Source organism: Sapajus apella, unplaced genomic scaffold (assembly GCF_009761245.1).
Source record: "Sapajus apella isolate SASKATOON/1434 unplaced genomic scaffold, GSC_monkey_1.0 scaffold43, whole genome shotgun sequence".
In the NCBI taxonomy this organism is placed as follows: Eukaryota; Metazoa; Chordata; class Mammalia; order Primates; family Cebidae; genus Sapajus; species Sapajus apella.
This window is the reverse complement of record NW_022436983.1, coordinates 9,020,242-9,038,925: the sequence shown is the minus strand read 5'-3', so window position 1 is coordinate 9,038,925 and position 18,684 is coordinate 9,020,242. Positions and strand designations below refer to the sequence as shown.

The 18,684-nt window shown below is 50.6% G+C and overlaps 1 protein-coding gene across 13 annotated transcripts in view; it reads right to left on the bottom strand.

The window, feature by feature from the left end:
• Window positions 1–18,684, bottom strand: part of FHAD1 (forkhead associated phosphopeptide binding domain 1) — a 160,279-nt gene that overhangs the window by 45,874 nt on the left and 95,721 nt on the right. For 11 of the 13 annotated variants that reach the window (XM_032300467.1, XM_032300474.1, XM_032300468.1 and 8 more), the window contains 6 exons: window positions 14,344–14,414; window positions 12,026–12,175; window positions 8,341–8,448; window positions 8,002–8,109; window positions 3,953–4,060; window positions 914–1,021 (listed from right to left, as the gene is read on the bottom strand). In XM_032300467.1, coding sequence (XP_032156358.1) covers window positions 914–1,021; window positions 3,953–4,060; window positions 8,002–8,109; window positions 8,341–8,448; window positions 12,026–12,175; window positions 14,344–14,414 — 653 coding nt within the window. The remainder of the gene's footprint in view (window positions 1–913; window positions 1,022–3,952; window positions 4,061–8,001; window positions 8,110–8,340; window positions 8,449–12,025; window positions 12,176–14,343; window positions 14,415–18,684) is intronic. The other 2 variants (XM_032300470.1, XM_032300476.1) reach the window with 2 other exon arrangements.

The window sequence follows — 18,684 nt, the reverse complement described above, 5'->3', positions numbered from 1 at the left end:
GAGCTGAGATCACGCCACTGCACTCCAGGCCTGGAGACAGAGTGAGATTCTGTCTCAAAACAAAAACAAAAACAAAAACAAAAACAGTAAATGCATTTGGATTAGGAAGGTGATGGTAATTATGATGACAAGTTCTGCTGGGAAAACTGATATCAAAGTGATCAGAAACCCAGGTGTCTGTACCCTAGCATCTCCTCTCTCTCTCTCTCTTTTTTTTTTGAGATGGAGTCTTGCTCTGTTGTCCAGGCTGGAGTGTAATGGCACAGTTTTGGCTCACTGCAATCTCCACCTCTCAGGTTCAAGCGATTCTCCTGTCTCAGCCTCCCAAGTAGCTGAGATTACAGGCACCTGCCACCAAGCCCAGTTAATTTTTGTAATTTTAGTAGAGACGGGGTTTCACCATGTTGGCCAGGCTGGTCTTGAACTCTTGACCTCAGGTGATCCACCTGCCTTGGTTTCCCAAAGTGCTGGGTGCCCGGCCAACATCTCCCTTCTTATGCCAGGCAGCTGAGCCCACACAAAGCTGAAGTGCAGTAGAGAGGGAGAGGTGATGATTTAGGGTTCGGGAGTCAGACAGTCCTGGTTTCGGATCCTGCCCCTCCACAGCCATGAGCTCGTTATGCTAACATGGGCGGCTGACACGTCCCCGTGGAGCGCTGGGTGCTGGGTGCCTCTCCATGTGTTCTGCGTGTATAACTGCAGTCATGTCTCACAACAACTCAAGGAGATTGATCTGTGGGTATCATCTGCATTTCATAAGTGGGAAAACTAAGGCAGAGAGATGGTAGAGTACTTGCCTAAAGTGCCACAGCCAGGGATGGGGAGAGGTAGGATTTGAACCCAGAGCCTGGCTCCAGAGCACTGCCTTGCACCATGCTAGGCCCTCTCATCGCTCCCTCCCTGCGACTCATACCTCTTTCTGCTTGGTTAAGCGATTCTCCAGGTCTTGCACCTTTTTCTTTTCCTTCTCTATGGCCTCCTTTGCTTTGTGTTTCTCGTAGGCAAGGCTGCTCTCTGAGATCTGGAAGTCAAAGGAAGTCGTTTGAGGGCCTGTGCCCTCAAAGGGAGATGACACCGCAAAGGGAAACCAGGTTGAGTCACCATTGAAGCCACCAAGTCAGGGTTTGGGAGAAAGATCTCAAGCGCCCACTGGGGACAGAGGTGAAAACTGTGGCACATCTGCCGTGGTGAGAACCTCGGAGCCATATCTTAGTCATGTGGGTAAAGGAGTGAGTCATCTTTCAAGATCTCAGGGCTGGTGTTCAGGAAGTGACATGCTGGTGAGAGGTTGGGTCCTGCTGTTTGGCGTTGAGTCACTGAATAAACCGGGATGTGCTGGCACCAATGCTGGCCTTTGTTGGAAGTGCCGGGCTCTTTGGGAGGTGGGGCAGGAGAGATAATGCTGGGACGTGACTTCTGTCCCTGCAGACCCATGCCAAAGGAGGACCCAGGCAGCCACTTCCAGTCTACAAAGGCGTGGGTTTCCAAAATTCCTGTCTAGGTCAGTTAGAGTTGAGAACACAAATCCCACAGACTTGGTGATCGGGAGAGCGTTGGAAGCCAGACTCTCCTGTACAAGCCCTGGGAGGTAAATAGTTAGGGTGGGCTCGAAAAACGCTATCTGCAGCTAGCTGTTGAAACTCTTGCAATTATACTCCCTCCCTACCAACATAAAGTTCACAAGAAAAGCATTTTAAATATATGTAGATATGTACAACAGAAGACCAGAGGGGTATGTACTGAAATGTAAATGATGTTTATTTGGGGGGAAATGGGATTATGGCAACCTTTTTTTTCTTTTTTTTTTTTTTTGAGATGGGATTTCGTTTTTTTCCCCAGGCTGGAGTGCAGTGGTGAGATCTTGGCTCACTGCAGCCTCTGCCTCCCAGGTTCAAGCAATTCTCCCACCTCAGCCACCCGTAGCTGGAACTACAGTTGCACCACCACATCTGGCTAATGTTTGTATTTTTAGTAGAGACAGGGTTTCATCCTGTTGGCCAGGCTGGCCTTGAACTGCTGACTTCAGGTGACCCACCTGCCTCGGCCTCCCAAAGTGCTGGGATTTCAGGTGTGAGCCACTGCCTGGCTGTAGCCTGAGCTTCAGGACCCCATCCCTGGCCCATATGTATAAGGGAGGCTCTGGGGGCAGCGGTGACCACAGTTTGGGTCCCACCCCTTAGTGAGGCTGTTCCCGTGTCTGTGCTCCCTCTGCCTACCTGGACTCTGACCTTACTTCCTTCATGGGCTTGGCATCGTCCCACTGCCAAGGGCTTTGCTTAAGGCTGGGCAGCCCCCACCCTGCTGTACCCACTCAGCCGCCCATCCCACCTGGACTCTGACCTCACCAGCGAGGATGCATCCCAAGCCACAGATGCACTGACTCCTCATATTACACCTTTAGGGCAGTTCTGCCACCAGACCCACATGACACATGAGGGCACAGAGAGGGCAAGGGGCTTGCCCAGGGTCACACAGTCTGTTAGGGCAGAGCTGAGAATTGAGTCCAGAATGGACCCTTTAGCTCCCCACAGTTTGCGGCTCCTTCCCTGCCTCTCCCACCTGTTTCCCTCCCCTGTGTCCTGGTGCCTCCCATCTTGGGCCAGCTTTGGTTTCATTCCTCACCCAGTATCCCCCGTCTACCTCCTGGCAAGCTCAGTCCTGACCTTCACACCTGTGTCACTTTAATCAGTGGTCCTCTCTGCACCCAGGCTCCTTTTTCCTTCCAGTTCTCACTGGAATGTCACTTCCTGAGTGGTCCTGCCCTCGGGCACTCTCCAGCCTGCTCCTCAGCTTTGGTTTTGTGGCCCTGGTGCGGCCCCTGCTTCTACGGGATGTCTGTCTCCCCAGCGCTAGGCTGGAGGATCTGAGCAGCCTGGCTCTGGTCTGTCTTGCTCACTATGGTGTCCACGGCACCCAGAACCGAGCCTGGCACATGGTGGATGAATGAAACTGAAATTGGTGGGTGGATAAATGAATATTTATGGGCAGATGAATGAAACCGAATTGAACCATCAGAGCCATCAGTTCTGTTTCTAGAAGTTCTGTGGGGGCCGGCATGTGTGTGTCTGTGCCACCTCTGTTCCCGAAGCCCAGCTCATGGAGATGCCATTGTAGGTCCCTGAGTGATCTCCTCCTGACCACCCCTCCCATCCCCGGCTCTTACTTCCAGGCTGTGACCCAGGCACCCAGGCTGACCTGAGGGCCTGCTTTTCATGCTGCTCTGGGCAGGTGTGTCTGGGTGGGCCAGGTCCTCAGGCTGGTGACGTTGGGTTGGGTGGATGTGGATGTCTCCAGCTCTGACCCCTCCTGGCCTCCCCAGCATCTTTCTGTCCTGGGGTGCCCATCTTCTTGTCCACTCCAGAAGGCACTGATCCCTGGGGCTCATTTGATGTGACAACCATGTGCGTTTACCATGCACCTACCTGCACCGTCTCTTTTTGTGTTCTTTGTGTGTTTTACTCCTCAGCCAGTCCTGGGAGGGCCTGCCTCAGAGTCCAGGACACCAGGAGGCCGGGCCAGGAGCAGTGCTTTCTCCTGTGGTCGTGCCGGGTGTGGCACACAAGCCTTTCTACTGTGAGGACGACGTTGGCTAAGTCGCTGACCCCAGCTGAAACCCAGGGTTCTCTCCTGGGGAGGATCCCTCTTTCCTAGGTGGCTGAGCCAAAGAGCAGAAAAGAGCCCTCTAGTCTGCAGGGTGTGGTCCTATGTACTTTATACCTGATAGCATTTAACCTGCTAAGCCAGGGACTGTTAGCATTCCCATTTTACAGATGAGGAAACAGGGGTGGGAATATTGCGATCTGCCCGAGGTCACACGGCCAGTCACTGGCAGATCTTGGCCACTTCAAAGGGAGGTATGGCTCTGGCGTCTGCCCCATTTCCCACCGTACTCCCCCAGGGCATCTGGCTTTGCTGCTGCTTCCAGAAGGTTCTTTCCTGCTGCTGATCATACCTCCTTCTGTTGGGTTAAGTGGTTCTCCAGATCCTGAACTTTTCTCTTTTCCGATTCCAAGGCTTCCTTTGCTCTCCTTTTTTCATGGGCCATGCTGCTCTCCAAAACCTGGAAGTCAAGGACAAGTCCTCTTGGTGGCCTGCACATTGCAGGGGGGAAATTGCTACTAATAAGATTAACAATAACAGCCAGAGTGTCGGGGCGGCTATCAGATACGCCCAGGCCCCCGGCCAGCCCTTCAGTGTCACAGCAGCTCTGTCGGAGAAGTGCTGAGAGTGGCCCATTTTCCACATGAGGAAACTGAGGAACAGGAAGGCAGAGAGGGCTCAAAGCCACACCATTTGTCAGCGGTGAGGCCAGATCTGAAGCCTGCACAGAGGAAAGCACGGAGCCGGAATACGGAGCTCTCGACAGGGAACAGGGGAGCAGTGGGGCGGCTTCCTATCACGGGGCCAAATAGCCTTTCTGATCAAAGGAAGAGTCTCGTTAATAATGGAATTTTTGGCTATGCGTGGTGGCTCATGCCTGTAATCCCAGCACTTTCGGAGGCTGAGGTGGGCGGATCATGAGATCAAGAGATTGAGACCAGCCTGGCCAACATGGTGAAAGCCCGTCTCTACAAGAAATACAAAAATTAGCTGGGTGTGGTGGTGCACACCTGTAGTCCCAGCTACTCGGGAGGCTGAGGCAGGAGAATCGCTTGAACCAGAAATGAATTTCTTCAACAGAATTCAGTTTCAAGAGAAGGGCAGTATGCCCAATTAATGAGCCACAATATGCCAGTTTCTAGAAGGGATAAGCGACGTTCTGGAAGGGTGTGGGGAAGAAAGTGTGGCCAGTATTTGGTGGCCCTAATCAAGAAGTTTGTCCAGGAAGTTACTTGCTGCTAAGCTATTCAACTAAACAGCTTAATGCGAATCGCCAAAGGAAATACATTGCCAGCCTGCTTCCGGTCACAAGAAAGGCCACCTCGATTTTCCAATGGTTTGTCTTTCAAACTCCAGGCTGACTGTCAGGCGCTTAGAGCTCGGAACGTGATTTCCATGATAACCAGGGGTTAGGGCCCCAGAAGAGCCTGCAAGCAGTCTTTAATCCAGGGTATGGCTGAGATATTACACACTTTGCAGTGAAAAATAGTTGACAAAACGCTAGCACTCTGCTGTCCCAACACTAGCCTTAAACAAAGCAGAAGAAAAGTGGCATCCGAAGAATTTCACGTTTATTTGGATCCTTTAAAGTGGGTTTCAGGGTAGGACATTTTCCTGTGAATTGTGAAAGAGACTTTGAGGCACTTCCTAGGGAATTAGAGTTGGCTCTGCTGTGTCTGACTCTGCGTCTATACTCGCCAGCCCTTTCTCTGCAGACGGGACAGGTGCTACCTGGAAGAGAGGCCTTGCCTGGCTCACTCAGGCCCTACCTGCTCAGTTGCTGTGCTCCCAAGTTCACAACAGGTAATGAGAATTAACTTTGAACACGACCTCAAGACCCAGATTATGACCTAGTGATTCTGTCGTCCTTAAAAACCCTGATAATGTGGTGGAAGATGCAATGAAAACAAAAATCAGGCCGGGTGCGGTGGCTCACGCCTGTAATCCCAGCACTTTGGGAGGCCGAGGCAGGCAGATCACTTGAGGTCAGGAGTTCAAGACCAGCCTGTCCAACATGGTGAAACCCTGTCTCTACTAGAAATACAAAAAATTAGCCAGGCACGGTGATGTGTGCCTGTAGTCCCAGCTACTCGGGAGGCTGAGGCACGAGAATCACTTGAACCTGGGAGGCAGAGGTTGCAGTGAGCTGAGGTCGTGCCACTGTACTCCAGCCTGGGTGACAGAAAAAAAGAAAATCAAATCGCCAATGGCAGTTGAATGGAGCCTGTAGCTGGGGCTGTTCTCTCAAGTTCCCCCAATAGGAAGCCACAGAGAGGTTCTGCCAGAAGTAGGCTGACATTTTAACAGTTCAGGGGTGACCCAACCACAGATGCCCTCTGCAAGGACGCTTACATTTGTCTCCTGAGCCCCATGACCTCAAAGTCTCTAAATTCAAGGATCTTCCCCAGGCCTTTGCTGTTGGCCCCTTGAGGCATTTGACTCAAGTGACTCCTTGGAGACCCTCCTCCTCATCCCCATCCCTGGAGAAATAACTTGGGAGCAAACCTCAGTGATGCTCTGCAAGAGGGCTGCAGGGCACAGCTGTGTCAGACTCCAAGGGAGAACCTTTTCCTGTTGTGGGTCGGGTCAGATGGCACAGGCTTTGCCCAGAGGTCTTTTTGTTTCTCCTGCAGTGGTGGGTGGGCAAGGAATATACTTGAGGAGTGAGGGCTGCTGGAAAACAAATGCCCAAACAGAAGAAGGGGCACAGGTGGCAGGAGAGACAGTAGCAGCAGCTGCCATTTACTCAGCAATAATTCTGGAGGCCAAATCTGAGGCCATAGCCAGCCCTTCGAGAAGGGAGGTAGCGGCAGATCAGCCGCAATCAGGAAGTTTAGACCGGCGTGGATTCGAACTCATGTCTCATCTGGCTGCAAAGCCCGCATTCCTCTGCGCTGTGTCAGGATTGAGGAATTCATGAAAGCACACGTGAAAAAGGATCAGGGATCTGAGGGTGACCACAAGCTAAACATGAATCTACAAATGTATCAGAGCTTTCCCAAAAGTCAGTTTAGATGTATTAACAGAAGTAGAACATCTTCAGTGAGGGAGGGGAAGAGTTCTACCCTAGGCTACCATGGCTGGAGAATGGTGGTTCTGGCTGCCTCCCTTTAGGAAGAAAGTGGGTGATGGGTGGCAAACTCAAATGCCTATGAAGCCCATACAGATAGCAACAGTGACGTGGGCTGTGTTTAATGCAATAGGGAGTGGTGAGGACTGTGGCAAACTGCTGCTACCTGGTAAGGTTTCGTGTCCATTTTTGCTAGGTAGAAAAAAGGGCTAGATTTTCTGACTTTTCAGAAGAGGATGGCAATCTGAACTTTTTTTTTTTTTTCAGATGGGGTCTCACTCTGTCTCCTAGGCTGGAGTGCAGTGGCGTGATCTCGGCTCACTGCAACCTCCACCTCCCAGGTTCAAGCGATTCTCCTGCCTCAGCCTCTCGAGTAGCTGGGATTACAGGTGTACACTCCCACGCCTGTCTAATCTTTGTATTTTTAGAGGCAGGGTTTTGCCATGTTGGTCAGGCTGGTCTTGAACTCCTGACCTCAGGTGATCTGCCCGCCTTGGCCTCCCAAAGTGCTGGGATTACAGAGAGTGAGCCACTGTGCCCAGATGAAATATGAATTTTTAAATAGATTTTATGAGTTCAAAATAAAACATTCCAGGGCCAAACATACCACCCACAGGCCCTTTTTAGTCACAAGCTACCAGTCTGTGACTTCTGGAGAGCAGCACAGGCCATAAGAGGGGGCCAGCGCCAGGCTGCAGTCCTGTGAGGGGACTGAGGGACCAGGGGGCTTAGGCCTGGGGAGGAGCGGACGCAGGGTGCCAGGGTGCCAGCGCCTCTGTTTTCACACATCTGAGTCATCGTGTGGAAGAGGAAGTGGGCGTGTCTTCGGGGAGCACAGGGGAGGCGTAAAGGTTTGACACAGCTCAACCTAAAGGGAAAACTTTCTGCCAGCCTGAGGCATCCATGCTGGGACAGACTGCCCTGGGCTGGAGAGCATTCCTCAGGGGTGGTGCTGAAGGCCGGAGGCTTTATGCTGGTGGAGGGTCTGTGCAGCCCTGAGGTCCCATGACTCTGTCATTCTCCCGTTTCTGTGCTTTGGAACACAGAAGATGCCCATGTCACCATTCCCAACTCGTCTCCCAAGCTCACTCTCTCCCTGATGGTGTTTCACACTGTTTACAATTTTTTCCCAATCGGTTGTCAAGGCTACAACTCCAGGGTTCTCTCCTTGAGTCTCCCACGCTTCCCAAAGTAGCTGAGCCCACCCAAACGCAAATTACACAGGAAGCCTCCACCATGCTCTCACCCCCCTCGTCGGCGGCTCTCAACTTACTTCCATATGGCTCTCAAGCCAACTGGGGCTCGAGTCGACTCTATCTCCCCGAGCATACCTCCCTCTGGCGGGCCAAGCAGTTCTCCAGCTCTTGGACTCTTGTCTGTTCTTCCTCTAATGCTTCCTTCACTCTCTTCTTCTCCTGGGTAATGCTTTCCGCCAAAGCCTGATCATTGTTTAACAGACATGGTTACCATGGCAGGAATCTGGGCTCTGCCAGGCACCGAATAGGTAACCTCTTCCCTCCTGACTGCACCTCCCTGGGAGGACTGTGGGCCGCACCGCCCGGGAGCTCAGAGCAGGGGCCGCTGGGCCCAGACCAGAGCCCTAGATCCACCCTTCCTAGCTGCAGAGCCTTGATTTGGGCTGGAGCTGACTGTTTCCCTGAGACGTGTACCTTCTTCTGCTGGGCCAGGAGGTCCTCCTGCTCTTGCCTTCTCTTCAGTTCTTTCTCTAAAGTCTCTTTCACTCTGTTTCTCTCCTGAGTAATGCCTTCCTCCAAAGCCTGGAAACCAATGACCGTTGTTGAATAGACAAGGTTACCATGGCAGGAATTTGGACGCTGCCAGGCACTGCGTGGCCTACCTCTCCACGCCTCACGGCACTCCCCTGGGGAGGCTGTGGGCAGTCTAGGAGCTCAGAGCATGGGCTCCGGAATTGGGAGACCCAGGGTAGAGCCCCAGGTTGATCCTTTCTAGATGTAAGGCACTGGGTAAGTGAAGCTATCAGAGCCTTAGTTTCTCTGCTTGGACAATGGAGACAGTAATCGTTTTCCTGTGCTGGGTTGATATGAGGGGGTGGATGGTTTGATGAACATGAAATGCTTGGCGCAGTGACAGCCATGGTTTCCACCCTGCAGAGGGGGGAAACAGGCTTAAATTAAGGAATCCACCCAGTTTACTAGTAAATCACATGAGCAAGAGATTCTCACTCTGACCCATTTGATTTTGAAGCCTGGGTTCTAAACCAGAGGTTAGCAAACTATGGCTTACAGACCAAATCTAGCCTGTTTTTGCAAATAAAGTTTTATTGGAACACTGTGCTGGCTGTGTACTGTCTATGGCTGCTTTCGTAGAAGAGCAGCGAGCACCTGACCTGCAAAACTGAAAATATTTACTATCGGGCTCCTCATGGGACCATTTTTCCAATCCCTGATCTAAAGCGTTGGTGTGTGCACAAATCAACTGACTGCTGTCAACAATTGGTAATAGGAATGCCAGATTGATAAAGGAATCTAGAAATTTTTTGTTTTGTTTTGTCTTTTCCATTGAAACAAAGTCCTCAGCCAAAACAAGAATCATGAGAGGGAGCCTGCTTAACGAGCCTGGACACATGTATTTTCAGAAAGGGTGGGTGATGGGAGTCAGAAGGTCTGAGGAAGGTTCAATCAAAGTCAGGACACTTGGCACTGAAGTCTAAGAGGTAACTTTCTTAGGAGTCCCCAGGGTCAAGTCCATCAATCTGAGTGTCGGAGGAAGGGTGACCTTCGAGTGTCACCGTCTGTCTGGCAGGTGCCTGATGTCGCTTCCTCCCTCTGCAAGGAGGGTGGGGTGCACCGAGGTTTGCAGGTTTGAAAGAGGGGCTGATGCCAGCTCTTAAAACACTGCCACGGCCGTGTCGCTGTGGGTGTCTAGGAAGCCCAAGCAGGCATCCAACGCAGTGTTTAACATGGGGGTGCTGAAATACCAGACCCTGACAATGGAAAAAGTCAATCCAAAATTAAAAAGAGAAATAAGAAATAAGCCCTTTGGAATGCCGGTGTCGAAAGGAGAAAGTAATCAGAGAGGAGGGAGGAAGTCGGTGGAGAGTTTTGTGAAGATTTTGAAGATTTCTAGGTACTTTCTGGTTTTATTTTCTTCTCTATGGAATGAACGGTGCTGGCTTTTTCCATGTCTAAATGGTCTTCAAAATGTGCTGGCCTTGATTTATAGCTATCATTAATATTACCTTTATGCAGAGTGTACATGATTTGGTCGGATGGCTCTTCCTTTCTAATCTCTTATTTCATGAATGCAGAAAAGCACAGAGAGAGGCAAAGAGAGGAGGGAGGAGGAGGAGATCGATGTCTTGGGGTAACTGGACACACATTGAGGATGGAGATGAAAGCAGAAGAGGTCTGGAGGGCAGGCGTGTGTGATAGAGAAGGAGCTAGGGAAGGATGGGGAAGGTGGCAGGTCCAGTCCTTCTCTGGGGAAGGAAGGAGATGTCTTGGAAGAGTCAGGGTCCGGTGGATCTGGGGCCGCTGTCTTGAGGGAGCTGCGGGTGGCGGGGGGGGACACCACGCACACGCTGCTTCATGCCCACCCACAACAGTGGCTCGCAACACTGGCTGCACTTTGAGATCACCCAGGAGTCCCGAGCGGGACCACACCCCCACCCCACTTAGATCAGAACCTGGAGAGTGAGGGGGGAAGTGCAAAGCATTAGTATTTTTTTAAATTAGTATTTTTTAATCTCCTAAATGACAAAAGTCATAAAGACAGTAAAATTCATGGGAGGGGTCCCTGAATATCAAAAAGGGCCAACCCGGCTGGGCACAGTGTCTCACGCCTGTAATCCCAGCATTTGGGAGGCTGAGGCTGGCGGATCACAAGGTCAAGAGATAGAGACTATTCTGGCCAACATGGTGAAACCCTGTCTCTAATAAAAAATACAAAAATTAGCTGGGCGTGGTGGCGCACCCCTGTAGGCCCAGCTACTTGGGAGGCCTGAGGCAGGAGAATCACTTGAACCCAGGAGGTGGAGGTTGCAGTGAGCTGAGATCATGCCACTGCACTCCAGCCTGGATGACAGGGTGAGAGTCTGGCTCAAATAACAAACAAGCAGGCAAGCAAGCAAACAAAAAAGGCCGGCCCTCGGGTACGGTGGCTCATGCCTGTAATCCCAGAACTTTTGGAGGCTGGGGTGGGAGGATCACTTGATGCCAGGAGTTTGAGACCAGCCTGGGCAACACAGAGAGAGAGAGACCCCATTTCTACAAAAAATAAAAATATTAGCTGGGCATGGTGGTTGGTATGTGTCTATGGTTCCAGCTACTTGAGAGGCTGAAGTGGGAGGATCGCTTGAGCCCAGAAGTTCAAGACCAGCCTGGGCAATGTAGCAAGATCCCACTTCTACCAAAAAAACAATAATAATAATTAGTTGGGTGTAGTGCCATATGCCTGTGGTCTCGGCTACTTGGGAGGCTGAAGTGGGAGGACCACTGCAGCCTGGGAGTTTGAGGTTGCAGTGAACTGTGATCACACCAATGTACTCCAGCCTGGGCAACAGAGCAAGACCCCAGCTTAAGAAAAAAAAAGGGGGTAACTCTAGGACAGTGACGAGAATCAGCTCATTAAATGCAGTTCCTGGCCCTCTCCAGATGTTCTGATTTAATGGGTCTGGGGGTGGGGAACAAGATTTGTTATTTTTAGCAAAGCGTCCGGGTGGTTCTTATCAGGAAACTTTAAGAAAACCTTCCTCTAAGACTTCGCCCTAAGAAAATGTGGATCTGCAGACTGGTAGCATCAGCATCATCTGGGAGCTTGTTGGAAATGTAGTGTCTCCGGCTGCGACCCAGGCCTGCTGAGACCGAATCTGCACCTTAACCAGATCCCAGACAATTCCTGGGCACCTCGGGTTTGAGAGTCGCTGCTGTCTTCAAACTGGCCTGGTTTCTAGAAAAGTCAGTAGCAATTTTGGCCATTTGTTTCCCCTGACATGCATAAAGAGAAAGCAAATGACTGAAATTTGTCATCTGAAGTTGATCTTGTGCACATTTAGAAACAGTCTGTCAGCTACAAACCAGGACCCGCAGCGATGACTCAGTTTTATAAAGCCGGCTGCAATACATACACAAACAAGGCACGGTTTCCTGAAATTTCAATCATGCTGCCTTTTCAAGTTGCTTTTGCTGTGCGTTTTAGAATTCAAACTTCAGGTTAAATCCTTCCCAATTATTCACTCTGTTTAATTAATTTAGTTCCGCAGCACCAAACAGAATAGCTGAGATTTCTCTGTCTAAGCACGCACCCCCAACTTCCCACAGAAAAGACCATTTTATCAGTTTCCAGTAGTAAAGCAAACGGCAGGGACCGCCTTACCGCCTTCTCTTCCATCAGTTGCCTGATTTTGGCATTCAGCTTCTCCTCTTGCTCTAGCATCTCCTTGTTCAGCTTCTCCTTCTCTGCCAGATGCTCCTGCAGCTTTTCTTGCAGTAAAGACTGCTGAGTTTCCTGAGAACTGAACTTGCTCTAAAATGAGAGAAAAGCAAACAGCTGACGGGGGACAGGCCTAACTAAAGAATCTTTCCACATCTGTTTACCAATTGTTTACCTTTTTGGGGACAATAGGTTCCCCAAAAGTTTCTTAAAATCACAGAACAATGCAGCATGCAGTGGTTAAGAATTTAGACTCTGGATCTAAAAAGAAGCCCAGCTCTAATCTAGAAAGAATCCCAGCTCTAGGTGTTTCTAGACGCTTCCTTATTTAGACAATGAAGTAAATAACTATCAACATTTTAGAGTTGTGAGGATTAAGTGAGATAATGATGGAAAGCTTTTGGCACAGTGCTGAGCACATAGTAGGTATTCAGTAAGTGGTAGGTGGGTGTGAGAAAAAAAAGCAGTCATGTAGGAGCCGGGAGGCTTGAACATTTGTCTTGATTCTTCACCTATTAGCTGTGTGACACTGAAATTGTCCTTATCTGAAAAATGAGAAGGGATTAGGTCAGGGGTTGACAAACTATAGCCCACAGGTCAAATTGGGCCCACTGCCTACTTTTGTAAATAAGGTTTTTTGTTGTTGCTGTTTGTTTTTTTGCTCTGTCGCCCAGGCTGGAGTGCAGGGGCTCAATCGCAGCTCCCTGAAACCTCCGCCTCATAGATTCAAGTGATTCTCTTGGCTCAGTCTCCCGAGTAGCTGGGATTACAGGTGCCCACCACCATGCCCAGCTAATTTTGTATTTATGTTTTGTATTTTTAGTAGAGACCATGTTGGCTAGGCTGGTCTCAAACTCCTGACCTCAGGTGATCCACCCGCCTTGGCCTCCCAAAGTGCTGGGATTACAGGCATGAGCCACCGTGCCCGGCCGTAAATAAAGTTTTATTGGAATAGTGCCATGCTTATCGTGCCCAGCACTTACATATTGTCTATGGCTGCTTTCATTTTACCATAGCAGAATGGAAGAGGGATGAATATGGTCTGCAAAGTCTAAACTATTTACTAGCTGGCCCTTTATAGAAAAAATTGCCAATCCCTGGACTCAGGCCTCTGTGGCTGACTGGCATGGTGGTCCCTTCTTCACCCCACTCTATCCGTGTCTATGGCTATGTAACTTGCAGTGCCTGCCCATATTTTGCCTCCAGACACTGAACTCAGCCATGTGACTTGCTCTGGCCAATGGGATGTCAGCAGACATAACGCAACCAGAAGATTGAAAAACACTATGTGATTGGGCCACTTTCTCTTGTAGCTCTGCAGTTTCCTGAGAACAGCCCAGGCCTGCCTGCTGGGGCATGAGAGTTGCATGGAGCTTAGTCACTCCAGCTGAGGCCAGCCTAGATCAACCAAAGGCCAGCCAACACCCAGACAAGGTCAGCAGAGCCACCTGGCTGCTGACCCCAGACACGTGAGCAGTAAATAGCAATTGCTGAATGCCACTGAAGTTTTGAGGGTGTTTATTACATAACACTGTTATGGCAATAGCTGTCAGAATGACATAACCCCTAAAGCTCATTTGCCTCTAGAATATTTCTTTTCTTTTGGTAATTCTGCTGCTTGTACTATGGATAGCTGTGCTTTGTCCACTGCATTTAACAAACACAGTTTTCAAAATCTGATAGCATTAAGGCCGGGTGCAGTGGCTCATGCCTGTAATCCCAGCACTCTGGGAGGCCGAGGTGGGTGGATCACTTGAGGTCAGGAGTTTGAGACCAGCCTGATCACCAAGGTGAAACCCTGTCTCTACTAAAAATGCAAAAATTAGCCAGGCGTGGTGGCAGGTGCCTGTAAGCTCAGCTACTTGAGAGGCTGAGGCAGGAGAATCACTTGAACCCGGGAGGCAGAGGTTGCAGTGAGCCGAGATCATGCCACTGCACTCCAGCCTGGGCGACAGAACGAGACTCAGAATAAAAGATCTGATGGCAATACGTCTTCTAAACCTTTGACAGAGGAAAACACAGAGTGTGGTTAGCCCAGGAGGCCAGACCGAGGGCAGACCCTGCCATAGTCCTTACCCTCCTGGGAGATCTTAGCCAACCTTTTCTGTGCCTCTTTGTGTGCAAATGGAGAAATCATTTCCACCTACTGGAGGGTGTGGAGTGACTAGCGGATAAAGAAAAAACAGGTTTCAAATGCGCAGTGCTAAATGCCAAGCAGGGGCCGAAATAAACTTTGGAAAAAAAGAAATTAAAAGAATTACCTGAAGTTCCTGGGTCTGGCTTGTAAGTTTTTTATAATGTTCCAGAAGATGTATCAGGTACAAAGAGAACCCTTGAAAAAAAGAGAAGCAGGAAGAATGTAAGTATCAATTCAATTCAACTCCAAAGCTTGCAGACAGGTGGATGAAGGCAACACTGCCATCCCATCAAAGCAACATGAACTACTATCCAACCTGTGATTTTAAGGTAGTGGGTAAGCAGCTGAGCACGGTGACTTAGGCAGGACATGGTGGCTCACGCCTGTAACCCTGGAATTTTGGGAGGCTGAGATGGGCAGATCACCTGAAGTTAGGAGCTCAAGACCAGCCAGGCCAACATGATAAAACCCTGTCTCCACTAAAAATAGAAAAATTAGCCGGATGTGGTGGTGCATGCTTGTAATCCAAGCTACTTGGGAGGCTAACACACGATAATTGCTTGCACCCGGGAGGCAGAGGTTGCAGTGAGCCCAGATTGTGCCACTGTACTCCAGCGTGGGTGACAGAGTGAGACAGTCTCAAAAAAAAAAAAAAATAGCTAATAAGCCTTGTTTGAGCTCACATCCAACTTTCTTTTTGGAGGTGGAAAATAAAAACCCATCAACAGAACACCTATTTACTGTCTACTGTGTGCGAACCATGGTGCTGAGTGAGGGGAATCGTCTAAAGCCAAGACATCCAGGGGCTGCCAGTTTAGTCAGACAGACAGATGTAAATGCTTGCTGGAAGCATGCGGTGACCCTAGGTGGCATGTGAGTGACTGATGAAGGAGGGGGGAGGGTGAGGGTCTCAGAGGAGGGAGGGATCATTCATCTGCAATGAGCAAGTAAGGCCACTTGGTTGAAGAACCACTAGGTGTGGGTGTTGAGGGGTGGGCAGAATTCAGTGAGCCAGAGGAGGGTGCTTCAGAATAGGGGTGTGTGGGGCTGAATGATGACCCCCTACAATTCCAGGTCAGAATCCCTGGAACCTGTGGGTGTGACCGTACAGGGCAAAAGAACTTGGCAAATATGATAAAGTTCAGGATTTCGAGATGGGTATTATCCTGGATGATCTGGGTGGCCCAATGTAATCACATGGCTTTTTATAAGAAGGAGACAGAGGGAGGCTTGACCACAGCCAGAGGGGCAGGTGACATGATGGAAGCAGAGAGAGACTGGAAGATGCCACATCACTGGCTTTGAAGATGGAGGAAGGGGCCACGAGCCAAGGAATGCAAGGAATGAAACTTTAGAGGCTGAGGAAGGCCAGGAAATGCATGCTGCCCTAGAGTCTCAGGAAGAAACCGGCCCTGCTGACTCAGTGAAACCAAATTAATCCTGAAGCCACTCTCTTGTGGTCATTTGTTACAACAGTCACAGGAAGCCACAGCTTCATGCGGGGATGCGGGGTGGATGGGGCGGGACTGGGAAAAGGCAGTGCTCTTCCGGGTAAGTGCTGAGCTTACTTGGGCTGGAGTAGATGATGGAGAGGGAGGAGCAGAGGGTAGAGGAGGCGTGGAAGGGCGAGGTCCAGCTATGACAGGCCTGAAACCAGCACCTTGAGGGTGGAAACTTGATTTAAACATGATTGAAATGTGCCCAGTGGGTCCCCATTTTATCGATGAGGCAGTGGCGTTCTGAGATGCGGTCCAACTCAATGCCACACAGCAGGCCAGTGGCTGAGCCAGGACTTGGCTCTAATCCGTGTGACTCAGGGTCTGAGTCACTCCTATTCCAGCAGCTGACAGAACAGTGAAGGGGCCTGATGAAGAGTTTTTTTTTTTTTTTTTTTTTCAGAAAAATAGCTGGGCTGCATTGGGGAGGCTGGAGCTGGCAGGGTTTGTTCGCTGCAGCACTGCTGCTATGTCGGGCCGCATTGCTGGTATTGCGCTGCTGATACTGTCTTAGGCATTGGGGGATGGTTAGTAGCATCCCTGGTCTCTACCTGCTGGATGCCAGGGGCACCCCCCATCACCCCACCCCGGTTCTGACAACCAAAAATGTCACCAGACCATCCTGGATGTTCCCTGTGACAAGCTCCCCTCCTCTGAGTGAGAGACAGGGAGCTCTGCTAAGAGCCTGGGGGACGTCAGGGTATTCAGTGCTAATACCCTAACTGAGGATGGGAGAAGCAGGAATGAGAGGGAAGAAAGGGAAAGAAACCCTTTTTAAGGGGTAGAATGGTGGTCTCGCCATCAGATTAGAGACAGACAGGTTGGGGTGAGGGTGGGGTGTGGCAGGGAGAGAGAAGGAGCCCCCTGGCTGTTTCAGACATGGTGAATTGGAGGCACTGGCAGGACTCCAGGGAGAGATGGTCAGCAGAGAGATGGACACCCTGATTGGCAAGGCTGGCCCAGCCCAGCCCATTCAGGGTCCTTGTGTGAACTGAGAAAGAGTCCCCTTTCCTCCTGGGGCCATGGCTTCTGGCCAGGGACCCCCCGCTGCCTTGGCTGAACCCCCTGCACCACATTCCTGGCAGCCCCGTCTGCAGAGGCGTCTGTGTGGATGACACACAGGAGTGGCTGGGGAGGCATGGGAGTGGAGAGTTTCTTCGTGAGAAAGGAGATGGGGTGGACCAAGGGCTGACTGCAGAGAAGAAAACACCCTCGTTACAGACAGGAGTCGGTGAAGGGACCTGCTGAGAATGAATGGGAAAGATCAGGAGAGATGCAGGGTGCCCAGGGCCTGGAGAGCTGAGGGGCAGAGGGTTTCAAAAAAGAGAATGAAGTGTTGGGCAGCTCAGAGACACAAAAGTTACATATGTTGGTCACAAAAACCCAAATGCTACAAAACTTCCCAATGTGGGAAGTGTTTGCTGCTACGTCCTCGTGTTCTGCAGGGTGGCTGGCACACAGTAGCCCTCAGTGAACGAACACCTGTGGAACAACGGAATGAACGACAAGGTCCAGTGCAGTCCCACCCCGCTGGGATAATACTCTTTTTTTTCTGAGATGGAATCTCACCCTGTCACCAGGCTGGAGTGCAGTGGCGTGATCACAGCTCACTGCAGCCTCACCTCCTGGGTTCAATTGATTCTCCTGCCTCAGCCTCCTGAATAGTTGGGACTACGGGCATGTGCTGTCACGCCCAGCTAATTTTGCATTTTTAGTAGAGACGGGGTTTCACCATGTTGGCCAGGATGGTCTTGATCTCTTGACTTCGTGATCCACCTGCCTTGGCCTCCCGAAGTGCTGGGATTACAGGCGTGAGCCACCGCGCCCGGCCTGGGATAATACCCTTAACAGTTTGAAACCTTTTCCTCCAGGTTGTTCTTTCGGTCAGATGCTGACATTTTAAAAAATAAAAGGGCATGGAGCATATTGCATTGCAACTTGCTTTCTTTTCATTGAAAGACACAGTGTATGTTGGATATTTGAGTGATTTGTCAGGCATGGGGGGGGGAAGTCTCTTATTTGTAACAAAGCCTTGCAGAAATAGACACAAATAACTGAGCTTGCAGAGAAAAATGTAAAAAGTCCTTTCTTTCCATGATCCAACGAACCCTGGGAAACCAGGCAGGAGGAGGATTCAGCTGACTTTCAGGGTGCCGCTTAAACATTTTTATACTCCCAGCTGAACCACACAGCAAATCCTCCACCCATCCCACACACTGGACCCGAGGCTCAACTTGTGGGCTGCACATGACATCACCAAACAACAGCGCTAGTCATTTCCCTGATGCTTACCCCACCTGGATTCCCCTGGGGGGATTCGTTTCAGGACTTACGTCCTAGCTTGTTATGTGTGGTTTTTTCAGGGGGTGGGGTGGGGTGTGGGGACAGAGTTTTACTCTTGCTGCCCAGGCTGGAGTGCAATGGCACAATCTTGGTTCACTGCAATCTCTCCCTCCCAGGTTCAAGCGATTCTCCTGCCTCATCCTCCCAAGTAGATGGGATTACAGGCGCCTGCCACCACACCTGGCTAATTTTGTATTTTTGGTAGAGACGGGGTTTCTCCATGTTGGTCAGGCTGGTCTCGAACTCCCTACCTCAGGTGATCTGCCCGCCTTGGCCTCCCAAAGTGCTGGGATTACAGGTGCGAGCCACCACACCCGGCATGTTCCGCATGTTTTATCTCTTAGGAGGATGTTCTAAGGGGCAGGTAGCCCGGTTGTCAAGAGCAGGGGGTTTGAGGTTGGAGGGACGTGGACTGAGTTGCCACTTGGGCACTTGGCAGCCGGGACGTGAGCCTCACTGTCAACGACTCTAAGGAGGAGGCCGCTAGAAACGGCTCTTGGCTTTAACCCAGTGGAGGGCTCAGGGCTAAGGAAACCCCATTTGCTGCTAAATAGAGACAGAGGAGGGGCTCCAGAGGATGTCACCTGGGTGCAAATAAACCAGGCTGTGCTGCCCACGTGCAACCT